Source organism: Phalacrocorax aristotelis, chromosome Z (assembly GCF_949628215.1).
Source record: "Phalacrocorax aristotelis chromosome Z, bGulAri2.1, whole genome shotgun sequence".
In the NCBI taxonomy this organism is placed as follows: Eukaryota; Metazoa; Chordata; class Aves; order Suliformes; family Phalacrocoracidae; genus Phalacrocorax; species Phalacrocorax aristotelis.
In genome coordinates this window covers 41,683,139-41,699,776 of record NC_134311.1, presented here as the reverse complement: position 1 = coordinate 41,699,776, position 16,638 = coordinate 41,683,139, and the positions used below count along the sequence as shown (strand labels likewise).

The 16,638-nt window shown below is 41.8% G+C and overlaps 1 protein-coding gene and 1 long non-coding RNA gene across 7 annotated transcripts in view; one reads left to right on the top strand and one right to left on the bottom strand.

The window, feature by feature from the left end:
- Window positions 1-8,017, bottom strand: part of LOC142050038 (uncharacterized) — a 53,776-nt gene extending 45,759 nt beyond the window's left edge. For 2 of the 6 annotated variants that reach the window (XR_012657900.1, XR_012657898.1), the window contains exons 1-3: window positions 7,714-8,017; window positions 7,223-7,432; window positions 7,007-7,134 (exon numbers count right to left, since the gene is read on the bottom strand). This is a non-coding gene — a long non-coding RNA (uncharacterized LOC142050038). The other 4 variants (XR_012657896.1, XR_012657897.1, XR_012657901.1 and 1 more) reach the window with 4 other exon arrangements.
- Window positions 7,991-16,638, top strand: part of PTAR1 (protein prenyltransferase alpha subunit repeat containing 1) — a 45,403-nt gene continuing 36,755 nt past the window's right edge. Inside the window, exons 1-2 of the mRNA XM_075078352.1 lie at window positions 7,991-8,110; window positions 15,215-15,384. Of these exons, the coding sequence (XP_074934453.1) occupies window positions 8,025-8,110; window positions 15,215-15,384 (256 nt within the window). The 5' untranslated portion in view covers window positions 7,991-8,024. The remainder of the gene's footprint in view (window positions 8,111-15,214; window positions 15,385-16,638) is intronic.

The following is a 16,638-nucleotide window of genomic DNA, read 5'->3' as shown; positions in this document are numbered from 1 at the left end:
TCACCAAGGCCAAGTCCTGCCCGACCAAGATAACGGCCTTCTATGATGGAGTGACTACATCAGTGGACAAGGGAAGAGCCATGGATGTCATCTATCTGGACTTCTGTAAGGCCTTTGATACGGTCCCCTGCAACATCCTTCTCTCTGAATTGGAGAGATATGGATTTGATGGATGGACTGTTCGGTGGATGAGGAATTGGTTGGATGGTCGCATCCAGAGGCTAGTGCTCAGTGGCTCAATGTCCAGATCCAGATGAGTGGTGTCCCTCAGGTGTCTGTACAGGGACCAGTGATGTTTAACATCTTCATTAATGACACAGACAGTGGGAACAAATGCACCCTCAGCAAGTTTGCAGAAGACACCAAGCTCAGTGGTGCTGTCGACACACATGAGGGATAGGATGCCATCCAGGATTTGGACAAGCTGGAGAAGTGGACCCATGTGAAACTCAGGAGGTTCAACAAGGCCAAGTGCAGGGTTCTGCACCTGGGTCAGGGCAACCCCCAATATCAGTACAGGTTGGGGGATGAAGGGATTGAGAACTGCCCTGCTGAAAAGGACTTACGGATACTGGTGGATGAAAAGCTGGACAGGAGCTGGCAATGTGCGCTCGCAGCCCAGAAAACTGATTAGGTCCTGGGCTGCATAACAAGAAGCGTGGCCAGCAGGTCGAGGGAGGTGATTCTGCCCCTCTACCCCACTGTGGTGACACCTCATCTGGAGTACTGCGTCCAGCTCTGGGGTACCCAGCACAGGAAAGACATGGACCTATTGGAGTGGGTAGATTCAGACTGGGTATAGGGAATAAAGTTTTTACAATGTGGGTGGTGAAACACTGGCACAGGTTGACCAGAGACGTGGTAGATGCCCCATCCCTGGAAACATTCAAGGTCAGGTAGGACAGGGCTCTGAGCAACCTGATGTAGTTAAAGATGACCCTGCTCATTGCAGGGGTATTGGAACAGATGACCTCTCAAGGTCCCTTCCAACCCAACCATTCTGTGATTCTATGATTTACACAGAAAATAACAGATTTGTATGAATAACATTTCAAACTTTTGTTAACTTATTTTGTCCCCAAATTGTTTGTTTTCGTTCTATTAAAATGAAACTTAAAATGAATATAAATAACTGAAGAATCTGCAACCTTAGTGCCAATACTAGCTTTTGCCATTCTCAGTACAGCAAAAAAGAGGCAGTCATGCAGTCTCTGTAAAAGCAGTTACAGAATTCTTTGTATTATTTTATTTTTCTAGCTTTATAATTAAATACTGCACTAATAGGCTAGTATGCTATATTAGCATAATATATACTGATGTATGAAGGGCTAAGCCATCCTTTGAAACGGAAAACATAATTTTAAAACCATTAAAACCAATGGACCTCAGCAAAAGTTCTTTAATTAGTTTCATTTTTTTACATACATAAATAAGACTACACCTTCAATTTGTAACACATAAGAGAAATCACTTATCACGCCAAGAATGTGCCTATCATGTTAATCACAAAATACTTTCAAACTTTCAAAAACATAGTCAAAATTGAATGCTAACACAGCCTGTATACATAGGAGAATCACACAGAAATATAAAATCAAGAACAGATTAGTAAGCTTATTAAAACTCGTTTTCCAATTTGTAGTGTTTCCATTAATACAGATTGTAATCTCCTCCTCTCCCTGCACCAAGAGTTAAGTGTTAAACAGCTATACCCTCCTACAGAACCAAGCACTATTGTTGGTAATTATGGTAAGCGGGAATCTGGAGGTGTTATACTGTGGGAATGGATGAAGTAGCACAAATTATTTTTTAATTCCTGAAGCATTCTGCTCCACTATGACCTCATTCTGTGTCTCCAAACAGCACTGAAGTATTTCCTCCATTACGTCGTCAATATAAACGTAGTGCATTTCTTTCTTAGGTACCAAAGTCCACCTTCCAGATTCCCCATGGCATGTTCTACAATATCTATTATAAATTTGAAGTGGGAGAAAAATATTTTAATTTTTAAAATTTTAAAAAGAAAATAAATTCCATTAAGTATTAGATCATTGTGAACAGTTAATTTTTTTACTTTGCTTTTGCAGTCCTTATCTAGTAGTACATTACACACATATTGGTATCAGTAAGAAATCTGGTCCTTATCCCTTGGTTTCCAGATGATGGATACATGGCTTTTTATTTTACATCAGTCATGAATCAGGACCACCGTCACTGATTCACTTACTTGTTTACAAAAGACTTCTGTGAAGAAGCATTAGTTAAAGTATCTGAATACACACCAAAAGGAAATTGAGCGGTCACTGAATTCCATTCTCTACCATCCTTATCCTAAATGAAAATTAATGCTATTATGTATAAAATCCATGTTCTTTCCATATAAGGAAATACTCTTGAGACTGACCTCTGTCCTTCACTGGAAAATGAGAAAGCATTGTCAAAAGTAGTCTAAAGTGGCACTTAGCAATAAGCACAAACATTTCAAGATACTTTAAACACAACAGAAAATATGCTCATTTATGAAAAGAATCATCCCATCCTCATACTACATAGGAAGGCAAACAAAATAGTCACATTTATTACTACTCTGATCAGTCCTTAACAATTATAAGTAAAATCATACTGAAACTAGAGGTAGGCTATACAGCTATTTACACAGGGAAAGAGTTCCAACATAGGATGATATGGAAATTGTAAAGAAATCTCATCTTTTGTCTTAGCTAATATTGGACTGACAGCATGCACTTAGTATTAAAAACAAGTATTTTTCCTTCAGAGAAATTACAGTAGATGAATTACATTTAAAAGGAGGAAAAATAAGGTGTCAGACTTAAAATAATTGATTCTGTCAGTTGTGCATGGTTTGCCGATTCAAGTGCATATTGTAATCAACTGCTGATAAAAACCATCTTGCTCATAGGCCCTCAGACAGGGTAGGTGTACTCAAACCACTTGGTAGCATACATCTGCAAGTGCTGCTGGAACTGCTCCAGATCCAATATAGACCTAAATATAAATAAATATACAGTTTGAATTTAAGAAAAATTTTTACATTCCTTAACATATCAGGAACACTTTCACCATATTAAATATGTATTAATAAAACACAAGTAAAAATTTTTATCAATCTAACATTTTTTCCTTAAAGTTACTTTAGAATGAAAAGCAAAGTAGCTTCAATTGTTACATAACTTCATACCATGCAACAAAAAAGAATGAACAATTCAGAATAAGCGAGATAATTTTTTCTCAGCCCATCAGTTGTGTTTACTTCTAATAAAAGGGGAAGAGAATTAATTTGGAGAAACACGGACAAACTAATATCCACAACCGATGCCTAAACTGTAGAAAGTACGGGATGTTTCTCAGAAACTGTTCATCCAAAATTTTTCACTGCATTTCTGTGCGAGAGTTGCTCCCATTCCTTTTCTTTCATCCACTGGGGGCCATGTTTACACTGTCCCTCAGTGATGGCATTTCCACTAGCCCACTGATGTTAACTGACCGCATATGATGAACTACGCCACACCACATTCTCTATGATGTCAAGAAACTATTCAATAAAGCATAATTTATTGCAGTAAAAACATTATATTACAATATTAAATATTGACACAATAATAACTTAAGAATGAACTTTTTGTATTAACTAGCTTCCCTACAGCAAAACCAGAAGTAACTGACAATGTCTGAGCGCCACTGCAGGAGTGTTGTGGGAGAACTACTGAGAGCGGTCATTGTTGTGGGGTTAATCAAAGGTTTTATTAAACAATGATTATACAGCATCAACCTACCACTTACTACATGTCAAATACTTAGCTTATAAACAATGTACTTTTAGATCATCCCCTGTTGTAGACATCAGATACCTTGAGGTGAACCCTTGAGAGGTGTCCCTGCTCAAGAGTAGATCACCTGCTGCCATGCAGGAGAGCTCAACGGACTCTGGGGGCTGCAGGTATTTGTAGCATAAAGTGATTGGCTTGCTGTCAAACTCCCCTTTGGTGTATGCGCAGGTGCGCAACTGCATCGATTTTTAGTTCCCTCTAGTTCCAGCTCAGACAGGTATTGTGGTTTTGGGTCAGCGTGGTAGTTCCTGATAAGATGTGACTTAGTGCAAGTTCGCAAGGTTTGCACAGCAGGGTTCATTTTAGTCAGGCCTATCGGTCTGTGATGCCTGAATCAAAGTAATGCTAACTCAGAATGGGCACACCCACTGCAAACAGACAGCGACCACGTGTTTGCTAGCCTGAAAAGCAAATGTACGCAGGACTAAGCATAAACCTATCTATACACACCTGCTCCCTCATATTTTTTTATGTTAAAGAAACATCGCTGAAAAATCTGAACACTGATGCTTTCTGTTTTATGAAAAGATGTGCTGCATGTGTACCACAGCTGTCAAATTCCCAAGCAATCTTTGTACTAAATAGCAAAGAAAGGACAGTGGTGATGCAATTCTCCTGTTGGCCGTGCACCGTGGCCTATTTAGAAAAATCTTAGGCCGTGCGGAATCACTAAGTTTGATGTGCACGTTTTCCCATGCACTTGTTTCCACCCTCCCAAAGAGGAGGACAATTAGACCTAGCTGCGAGGGGTTTTCAGGCAAAATATGATACTTAAATCATTAGCATTAAAGTCAGTTGGACTTCTCCATAAAGCTGTAACAAATTACAATAGTTGAGGGGCACAGAACAAAGATCATCACACATATTTGGCAAAAGTGACCATGAAGAAACTAACAATTGTAATTCACAACTGGTGAACGGGATCTAAATTGAAAGCTTCTAACCTATTAATTATTTATTAAGGCAAGCTTAATGTAATCAAAGTTTGCTATATCACTTTAGATAGCTACAAGTGTATATACTTCCATACTCATCACAGAAGAATTACCTCAATCAATTGCTTCCAAGATTTTTGACACCTCCCCAGATGTCATAGGAATGGATGACCCAGAGAAACTTATTTTCTGTGCATAATAGATATATAATTCTTAGATTATTTATGATATATTTTATACAGTTTGTTCTTATGCTCTATGTGAAATTTAACAGGAGAACCTTTTTCTCAAATAATTTATTATAATTACCCCAAAAATTACAGCAAGTAAGTATGCTTGGCTGACAACTCAGTAATCACTCCCAAAAGCTACTGTACACTATCATGTGCAATATCAATACCAATGCCTGCCTTACAAGCTTTGACAATGTGTATAATTACCTAAGGTATACAATTTAAATATACTTTATTATGCTATTTAAATAAGAATATTAATTTAGTAGTCAGTCCTCTTCAAAGAGGGCATGCATGCAGTCATACACAGTATGCTGTCAGTTAATTCCACTACTCTAAATAACTGCTTTTGCAACTTCTAAGTACATTAGTAGTTTTCTAACAATCTTCAGTACTTCCAGACCGGAACTTTGCACTGTTATGACTGATTTTCACTTGTAGACAATATTAAAACAAACAAACAAAAAACCTCCAAAAAACCCTCCAAAAAACGCCCAAAACCAAACAAAAAATAAGACTTTTAATCCACTGAGGAATTTCTCCATGATTAATGATATTTTAAAGGTGTTCCTTTTAGGTCTAATTCACCAAAACCTCTTAACACAATTCAAACTTCATATATAGCTGCAAATATTTCATCCACTGTATTACTTGACTCAGGTTAAATTTGCTGCTTTTAACACATTAAAAAATTTTAAACAAACCTGTACACTGAACAAATTGCACAGAACAAAGTGAGAAGGCAGTGAGCCTGAAAAGGTAAGCTGTCAACTGCATGAAGCTAGCTTACTCTTTCTGAGCAAGGCAAACTGGCATAAATTAAAAATTCCGGGTTATGCTGAACATAACAATCAAAGCTATTTTGAAAAAAAAATTTGGGTTTTTCAGCTAAAATATCTCCCAGTGCCCACCAAGAGTTTTAATACCTCTTCTCATATTTGTATTTTTGCTAATTTGACATCCAGAATGCATCAGCTTTCTTCAATAATTTCAGACACCATACATCATAAAACAGTGTCTGTACAAGTGAATGAAAACCTGGGACAGCGCAGCTACTATAACCCAGTCACCTGAAACCATTAGTTAGCCTAAATTTCTCCACTTAATATACAGGCTATTAAGAAGACCCCATAAAATCTTCCAGATCTAATTAGTTTTCTAATTTGGAGTTTAACACACTGAACCTTGAAATAAAGCTGTAGAGGCCCAGATTTATGAAAGACTACAATCTTTGGATATAATAATCACATTTCAGGTGCCATATGACTTTACAGGCTCTTGTCTTCTCCATATTTATACAAACAAAATTTACTGAGTTGAAGCCCAAACCAGAATGAAAGCATCATTCCTTTGCTCAACAAATGCAACAGAGCAGACCAATTCTTCAGTACTTTGGAAATGGTATTTTAGGCCTACCTTGTGCTATTACATCCTTTCTTTTCTGGGCATGCACTGGAGTAAAAAGAACTACTAAAAAGGAAAAAACCACCACCTGCATAAATTCAACATTTACGTAGTTATTGTAATAAATCACTTTCTCAGAATCCTAAAAACGTTTTGGCACATATGCTGCATGGGAGCCAACTGGAGCTGCTAACACAACATGCGCTGCATATCTTTCACTTGCAAAGGCATGAGTCCAGAATCTGCAATTACGGTGGGTGGCCATCTGGCAACACCAAGAGATCCTCTTAGTCTTATAATAAAGTCGCCAGTCCACAGTCCAGAAGGAAATACTATAATCGTGAAAAAAAGAAAGTCATAGGAATTGTGGATGCAGGAAATCCTGGATTCTAGTTCCAGGGTATGTGCTCTAGATACCTCTGATCACAGGAATATCAGTCTAAACTTGCATTCATAGTAAGTGAAAAGAAAAATAAAGCATGGATGTAGAAAAATGTAGCAGCAAGGTTAAAGAGACAAGCATAAACACCTAAAAATATTATTTCAGGGAATATATGGAAAACAACATAAGAAAGCAAGACATTACCTTTTGTCAGTTGCTGCTGAAGAGGCTTCTGACACATCCTCTTCAGCTTTTACACTGAGCTTCCATCAGTGTCTTGTTTCACTTGGGATTCCTTGCAGACATCACCTCCGTGTATGTATTTGTCACATCTATACAAATACGACAAAATTTAACTACCAAAAAGGCAAGAGCCGTCATAAAACACTTCTCTGCTTTAAGGTTAGTTTACTTACATACCAGCAAAATACCGACAACTTGAGCATGTGAGAACGCACGCGGCGTTTCCCTAAGGGGCATCCACCTTTCCATTTGTTCTTTTATACATATCCTCGGCTGGGCCCTTCTTCTCTGTGCTCTTTTTCTGCCTGAAGGAGAAAACACAGTGTGTCCACCAGGCCTCCTCGGTGAAAGTAACAACGAAGCAGAAGGCGATGACGACATTGCAAGCTTTGAAATGAGGGACAATTAAATCACGCACAGTTAGCGCTTTACAAAACAACTTGTTTTGGAATAATACATTAATTTCTACATGACAACCAAATACAGCAGTTACGGTTCAGAGCTGTAACCGGCTCTCCACGTTCAGCCTAGTCAGGGGAGGCCATACGCGCGCGCTCATTATTTAAAGCCACGCGGCGCAACGTCTAGCACGAATAATAAAATAACGAAGGTAGAAACGGCTAGTTTCACACATAAATTAACTATTGCTTCTGATTTTGCTTGTTTACCTGCCAAAGAGGGTCCCCCGCCCGCCTCACGACACACCGCCGAGAGGAAAGCCCCTCCACCCGAGCGGGGGGCCAGGGCCATTTTGCAGCCCGTGCTGCCAGGCGGCGGGCAGGGACCCTTTCGAAGGAGAAGGATTGGGACTCCCGGGGAATCGGGGCCCCCGGGACCCCCCACACCGCCGGAAGGAGCCCGAGGCGGGCGGGAGCCCACCGCGCTCCCGCCTTCCCGCGGCTCCCCGCGGGCCGCTGACCCGGAAGCGCTCTGCCCGCCCGGCGCGGCGCGGCACGGCCGGCGGCGGAGGAGGGGGAAGATGGCCGAGTCGCCGGAGGAGGTGGCTGTGCTGGTGCAGCGGGTGGTGAAGGACATTCGCAACGCCTTCCAGCGGAACCCACACATGTGAGTGGGGTGAGGGCCGGGGCCGGGGCCGCGGCCGCCCTCAGCCCCCCGCCTCCCCTTCGGCCGGCGGCTCGGCCCCGCTCTCTGCCCCTCGGGCGGGGTGCGGTGTCCCCCGCGCCCGGCGGTGCCTGTCAGGGCCGGGGCCGGCCCCAAAGGCATGCCGTGAGGGGCCGCGGGGACCAGCCGGGTTTCCCCGGCCGGCGCAGGGGCTTCGGCGTGGCGCCTCCCTGGGCGCACCTGCCTGCCTACTTGCTACCTGCCTGCGAGCGGCAGGGCTGGCACCCGCCGGCTTCCCCGGGCACCGGCGCTTCGGCAGCGCAGGTGGCCAATGCCGCACGCCTTACCGTGCTTTCCTCCTGCCCCCTCTTCTTCTGGGTAAGGCTACGCAGCTACGCTGGGAGTTGGGGTAACTCCTTGGCGCGGGTTGCGTCTGCAGTCCGTTTGCTGGTGAGCCCTGCGGCCGCTCCGCCAGCCTGCCGGCAGCAGCAACCCCCTCGATGAAAAGTACCTAGTTATGGAAACCAGCAAGGACCCTGAAAAGATAATTCATCGCTTCCAGATTTCCAGGTTCTTAAACGATATCTACTTGAATTTGAGGTTTGGCCAATGTTAAACTTGTAGCGTAGTCGAGGTGGGATCGTCCTTTGCCTGCGGCGGGGTCAGGCGTGCCGAGCCCCGCCGAAGGCAGCCGGGGCTGCCGGAGTCGGAGGCAGAGCGTTAGCGCTGGTGGAAGCACATCTCGGGGCTGAAGCCTTCTGAATTGCACCATTGTGCAAACAGTGCGCTTTGATGAATGCTGCCTTCAGATCTGTATCTGTTGATAGAGATGCCAATGCTTTTCACTGTGCGTTGGTTTTGAAGGAGGCAAGCAGAACAACCATGTAAATACAAACTACAGTTATTGCAATCTAGTGAGAATCAGGTTTATCTGACGATCTGGGGGTGAGATGGGCTGTGTTTTATATTCAGTTCCACTCCTGACTGGCTCTGAGACCCTGATTTAGGTACCTCCTGTATCTCTTTTTCTTTTTCCATCCTTGGTTGTTTTAAGACACAAACTGTTTAGGGAAGTGCCTTTCTATCTGTTTCTATATATTGCGTATTGGTTATGGCAAATGCGGTAGTGCATAATGTATGACAACTTCATAACATAAGTATGGTGTACTTGTGTCAGTCAGAAACACTGCAGTCTCTGAGGTGGTGGCCTATTAATCTGTTCCAGAAAATGGTATGTTAAGAAAGTGTGTAGGAAAATTTCATGGGCACTTTATCCTTTTGCTTGAAAGAGACGATTAGAATGAATACCCTCATGTTTCTATAAATGTAGTAAGCACCTTGGGTGGGTGGCCAGGTTTTAAAATACAGCATATGGATGCTGTCTAAAAAAGAACTGCATTTTGCCATAACACTTCATTTTTAGGTTGTGAGGCATAACGTGCTGTAAACAGCCAGTATTTGTGAATGAACATTCTGATTCTTCTTAGTTTCTACTCCTTTGCCAGAATTGTTTATTGGCAGCAAACTTGGAGCTTGTGTTTTTTAAAAATATGCTGCTGTTGCTGTTTTCTTTGACAGATGCAAGCTCAGAGATGCAAGTAGGCTACAAGAGTTGTGTGCTCAGAGACTGATGCAGTGTGTCACGCTTTGAGTGAGGAAGCACATGCTACTGCTAGTTTACCCTCTAATGTAGAAGAAGTGGCAAATCTGCTAGATTTCTTAACTGCAGTACTTGAAATGGGACTATGCATGGCCAGTGTAGACTGTGGGCCCTTGACTACGATGCCTCTCTGCCTCTGGAGCACCACGTTGCAGCCATGCTGGCCAGTTGTTTTCATGTATCTTGGAAACATCTTGTCTTCTGCTGGTGTCCACGACAGTCGTAACCAGCTTTAGTCCCTGACAGACGTTGTCCTTATGAATTGAGCAGCCTGTTCGTGTCACAGATCCAGGTTTGAATTCTTTCATGTGGCATCCACCTGCCACCACTGCAAATAAGTGATATGCCATGTGCATGATGTTCCTATTCACATCTCATACTTTTGTCCCCTACTCATCCCTCTTCCAGCATTTGTTGTCCCTGTCTTTGACCGTTCGCTTGTCCCCTTTGCATCTGTCAGAATGGGTGTTTTGTTCTGGCAGGTTCATGGTTTTATAGGTTTTAAAAGGGATGTTGTCTCCGGTCAACACTAAAAAGCATGTAAAACCACAGTTTCAGATGAAGTAGAATGTTGGATTGTTGTTTCTCTTTTTTTGCTTTAAATTAAATTTGCAGCAAGACTGCATCTTTTTAGGCCAAACTTACTTCTAAGTAAATATACAACAGAGGGGTTCTTTTTGCCTTGTCTCTGTGGTAGCTCCCTTTTCTTCAGTTGGAAAACGGTGTCAGCATGCTAGTCTTCCATTTTGTAAGGCTATGAAATTTACTGGAAGATATTTTTACCTAGTCCTACGAGCACAGGTCCTGGTAAAGTCATGTACGTGAGCTATCCCACTGCAACTGAATGGATCACCAACAGTGAGCAGATCAATATATACTTTCTTTTTGAACTTTGCTGTTCCTTTGCGTGTGAAGTCAAAAGAAATAGACTCGCTTCCCAAAAAAGTACATGAATTTGATGGGTGTGATTGGAAAGATGCACCCTTAGATCGTAGGCCAGTGTTTGTGTACCAAATCTGAAGATATATTTTATGGTTTGCCAAGAGTCATTTATGTCACTGTAGCTCAGATAATTTTTTCTGTCTCAGTCACATCCGTAATGTAGTAAAAATACCACACTTCATTTTGTTAGGTTTGCAACTCTGAATCAAGGTTTCTCCTGGTGTGATTGTAAGTTTCTCTGCAGGGTATTCAGAAAGAAACATACTTCCTTAAGTCTTTACTGTAGCTAAGTATGAAATTTGTCTTGCCAATGTTCTTTTCATTAGATTGTTTCATACCTTTGTACTTCATTGGTACTTCCAAATATACCAATAGTAAGTAAAAATAATTTGCTTGTAATGCTTTAGTGAGAGGGGCCATCAGTGCAGAACTTTGTTACTGTAGCAGAAGTTTCCAATCGAGTGGAGATTAATGTGAGAGCAAACAAAAGGGAACTCCAAGAGAGTTAAAGTGTCATATATATAGCTTCTTTGGAAGCAAATATTGGCTAGAAGTACTTTGGATTTCAGTAATATATTACTGTTCTTTTATTTATGAAAGATTTTGGTTGTACCACTAAGATATTGACTACACATAATGTGAAGATCTATTTAGGAAATTCTAAGAGAGAATCATGTCTGTATGAGGCACTGCATGATAAGGAAAAAGAAGTTGCAGCTTTTGGATTTAGGCTCCCTTTCCTCTACCTTTCAAATGTTGTAAATTCACTAGCCACAGTCATTTCATGATACTTATTTTAATGTAAAAATATACACCTTTCAAGTGTCCATGCTCTGGATTGTCTTCCAGTATTAAAAGCTTTTTATATTCAACTACTTAGGTCCAGTCTTTATTGTCAGCAGAATTGTAGTTGCATTGTATCCACTGATTGTACCTCATTCAGATCTTCCAGCCATTATTTAATATCCTCTGTCTAATTCTGTGGGGAGAGGTTGGGTTATTTTAAAGATGATCTTCCAGAAAAAAATCAGAGAAAGTCCCTTCGCGTGGGGTACCTAAAGCTGCAGACCCGCCATGGGAGCATCACAAGAAATTACTCCTTTCCTAGCAGTGCAGTACTATTGCGGTTCTGTGAAAGAGGGAATTTCTTTGTATCATCATGGTTTTAGAATTTTAAAGTAGGTTGGCTAGGGTTTATTTTGATGAGGGCCATTGAATGGCTGAGCCAACAGGCTGGGGCTCTTAAAGCAGGTCCTGCAATGGCTTGGCAGTACTGTTCTGCCAAGGCTTAGGTTTGTACTGTGGACCAGGTCTGGGCTGTACAGCTCCACTGTCTCCCTGGTCTCATCTTGTACATCATCTTTGGTCTCAGCACAGTTTGAAGAAGCTCTGTGATGGCTGCAGACTCCATGAAAAACCAGCTAAAAGCTTCCACTTAGTTCTGGCTGCTTCTGTGGTATATTTTAGGAATGTGAACTGAAGTGGTATCCTGTAAACGCATAGATAATTCATGCAGTTTTTGGAACATGATTGTGGTGTTTACTTTAAGAAAAATAAACGTAAAAGCACCAAACCCTCCTAAAATTCAAGAGACACTATCCGAAAACTGGGAAATCTAGGGAGAGAAATCAAATCATAATGGTGCTTCTGATAGTACAAATACCGCCAAACAGCGGCCCTCAGCTGGTGTCTCCTTTAGTATCATGAGCAGCGTGCACCTGTTACTTGACCTAAATGTAGGCATCCTCCATCCTGCGATGAGTTTGGGCAATCCTGTCATATGAACAGGCATGTCTTCTGTCACATGGCCAGGGGCAGTTTGTGCAAGATGAAGGGTACTTCAGTCACTTCATTTACAAGCTCTAATTCAGTGATGCCTGCATGCAAGTCCTGCTGCAGAAGCTTTCTTTGGGTACACAATGGAGCAGAGGCTGCAGGCGTTCTCAAGCAGTGCCTCCTTGGCTGACAGACCTGCCTTGTTACTTGCCCCACGTGCACATCTGAGGGGCTTCAGGAGCAGAACTAGATAGTGGTTTGAATGAAATGTTTTTGCTGTGAGATAGGCACCCTATCCTAGATAAATCTGCCCTCCTGTTATTTTTGCATTATGAATTCTGTTCCTTCTTAGGAACTGAATGCAACACACAATTTCTGAGCACACAGATCATCAAAAACAAAACCAAGGTGCTAGAGACAACATTTCTGCCAAATGACATATCCTGGTTTGCATCTTAGCAAAAACTGAGTAGTTAGCAGATAAACCTTTTTTTTTGTTGTTGCACTGTATCTTCATGAATTTCATTATGCTGATGAAATTCATTTATGAATGGAATTTTCCATCTGCTGATTTCAGCTAAATGAGCAGGTTCTGGAGTTGGGGTGTTTCAGGCTGACTTGTCAGCTCAGTGCAAACCCTACCTGTCTGTCATTACGACATGTTTAAAGCAGTGTTATGAAACTTAGCTCACCTGAGTCAGACTCTTTGTATTTGGTAAGAAGTGAAGGTATGGATGTATGTAGGTTTTTTTTTTTTTCTATCCTTGCTGTTTTCCTTTGGTGTATTGTTGTAAGCAATGGCTGGTAAATTCTTGTGGTAATTTGTGGAGTTAATTAGTAAAGCTGTTGGTGACTGCATGTTCATTGCAGGTGGAGACTGTATGTCTCTATATGCAAGGCCAGGCAAAGTTTAACCAAGGACTGGGTGTAACATTCATAAAAGGAAGGAGGCAGCAGCAAGTACAAACTTCAGGCTATAAGGTACCATGTTGAAAGAAGCAGACTGGAATGCCATTTTAGATCTAGCTTCTTGAAGAACTTGTGTTGAGTGGAGCAGCAGAGGTGAGGATCTTGCTTTGACACCCACTGCTTGCAGTTGGTGGGGTAGAAAGTGCTGGTTTTCCTCCCTCTGTTCTCAGATTACCAGGGGTGGGTAAGGGACCTGGGTATGTATTTGGAGACAGAAGAGAGTGATTTGCAAATACCTTACCTCTAGTTACTTGTGCTCTTTGCAGCTTCTGATGTACTTCGTGATGTGTGGAAGATTAAATCTGTTTCTTTGAATAAGCAAATGCATTGTTAAACAAGCACATGGTGTCACTTTTGATTACTTTAGTAATAATGCAGTGAGGACACAGTACTAAATTGGTACAATCGTATTGTCCAGTAACAAAATTAGTTTGAGGTAATTGAGTTGAGGTTGTGAGGTTGACACTTGGAGTGTATCTGTAGACCTTGTACTGAGAAAATTTAAGGTGGAGAATTCACTTTCTGTCTAAGATTGCAAGAGATTTTTTTTCCTGAGATCGGAGGATCTCCCTCCTTAGCAACAAAATTTTCCGTTAAACAGGAGGTGGTGGAGAAATCATGCATAATGGCAAGCATAAAACAATGTTGCTTTCTGTCTAAACAAGTGTGAATGCTTGCAACCTGTGTTTGTTTTAAGAAGCTGTTAAAGCTGGTAAAGCAACATCCCTACATACTAGAGAGAGCTGAAACTTAACAGCCGAGTCTCTTCTGCTTTGCTTGCTGGTAGGAGGTTTTGTGGCCATTGCTATTTTTCTAAGGGATTGATTAAAGCCTCTCATATCAAGTTGCCATTTAATCAGGCTGGCCTCTGTGTCTCAAATCTTCCCCCTGTTCAGCAGGCTGCCTTGTATAGGAGAAGTAAAAATGGGACATGTGCAAATGTACATGTGGAAATGCGCACATTGCCGTGTATTCTGCTGCAGGGCACACCTGGGTAGCTTTGCGTCAGTCAGATGCCTGTACTGGTTAATGTGTTTTGTTTCCGTTGCAGTAGTACTTGTTACAGCTCCATCACAAAGCCAGGGGTACTTGTATTACTTCAGCTGAATTGAACTGCTTAGGTGATAACTAAGAATACAAAAAAGGGTCCTTCCTAGTGTAGGATATTTGGGAAAATCTAATAAAACTTTTCAGATTATCTTAAGGTGAGAAGAGCCAGAATCACCAAAAGGAATCTTCCTAGAGAACATTTAAAGAATTTTGAATTCATTCTGGCTCATCTATCTAATCATAGTTCTTACTTCCAGAGTCTTCAGCAAATCTTGAAATAGTTCTTGTTTTCTATCACTGTAGTATTGGGGAACTAATACATAATTTTTGTAGTAGCTCTTAACTCAAAATCACAACTGGTTTTATATTGTGTCTGAATAAATTACACAGAGGTAAAATACGCTCACTTTTTTTGTTCAACTTAAATCTTTATTTATGCCTTAAAACATGCTTGAGTCATTTATTTGCCAAGGTAATGTGCTGCATGAGTTTTGCTGAGGATGGCTTTCTGAAAATGCATTTTATTGCACCTGCAGTCCAACAAGAATCAAGAAGGTAAATTGAGGATAGTGAGTACAGATTTAGGTAAAAACAGGGAAAAGATGGACTGACTGGGTGGGAAGCATCGCCAGTTTGCTGTATTGAGAAAAATAATTGGTATCTACTATAAATATGTTTAGTTGTATTTCTTTCTGGTTTTTTTTTTTTAGAGATGAAATTGGATTAATACCCTGCCCTGAAGCCAGGTATAACCGGAGCCCTATTGTCCTGGTAGAAAACAAGCTTGGTGTGGAGAGCTGGTGTGTCAAGTTTCTTTTGCCGTATGTCCACAATAAACTTCTCCTCTACAGACAAAGAAAACAATGGCTGAACAAAGATGGTAAGTTACCTAGTTGGAGAATAGTATCTTATGTGATTCTTAATACACATCTTTTATTTATTATAGAATCGTTTAGGTTAGAAGAGACCCTTAAGATCATCAAGTCCAATAATAAACCTATCACTGCCAGGTCCACCACTAGACCGTGTCCCTAAGCGCCACATCTACACAACTTCTAAATACCTCCAGGAATGGTGACTCCATCACCTCCCTGGGCAGCCTGTTCCAATGCTTGACAACCCTTTCAGTAAAGAAATTTTTCCTAATATCCAATCTAAACCTCCCCTGATGCAACTTGAGGATGTTTCCTCTCATCCAACCACTTGTTACCTGGGAGAAGAGACCAACCCCCCCATCTTACTACAGCCTTGTTTTAGGTAGTTGTAGAGAGCGATAAGGTCTCCCCTCAGCCTCCTCTTCTCCAGGCTAAACAACCCCAGCCCCCTCAGCTGTTCCTCATAAGACTTGTTCTCCAGACCCTCCACCAGCTTCGTTGCCCTTCTCTGGATATGCTCCAGCACCTCAATGTCCTTGTACTGAGAGGCCCAAAACTGACCACAGTATTCAAGGTGCAGCCTCACCAGTGCTGAGTACAGGGGCACGATCACTTCCCTACTCCTGCCGGACACACTATTCCTGATACAAGCCAGGATGCTGTTGGCCTTCTTGGCCACCTGGGCTCACTGCTGGCTCATGTTCATCCAGCTGTTGACCAGCACCTCCAGGTCCTTTTCCTCCAGGCCACTCCTCCCCACGCCTGTAGCGTTGCATGAGGTTGTTGTGACCCAAGTGCAGGACCTGGCACTTGGCCTTGTTGAACCTCATACAATTTGCCTCAGCCCATTGATCCAGCCTGTCCAGGTCCCTCTGCAGAGCCTTCGTACCCTTGAGCAGATCAACACTCCTGCCCAACTTGGTGTTCTCTGTAAACTTACTGAGGATGCACTTGATCGCCTTGTCCAGGTTGTTTACCATTTTTGACACTACACTGGCCCTCTTAAAGCCAATTTAACCTGTTCTGAAAGAACTGAGTGTTACTGGGGGGAGTGACAGGCTTTGGATTGTGCATTTTGGCAACCTAAACAAGTTGTAGGTTTGCTTAATTGAAAATGTAAATCCTTTCTTTCTTGCCCAAGCTGGAAGGTTTGGAGGGAGATGACTTATTTCGGTGAATGATTTAGGGAAATTATGTTAATCTCTACTAAATAAATTTTCTGTTGAGTCAGAAGTAAGACTGTGGTGATGTGTGGATCT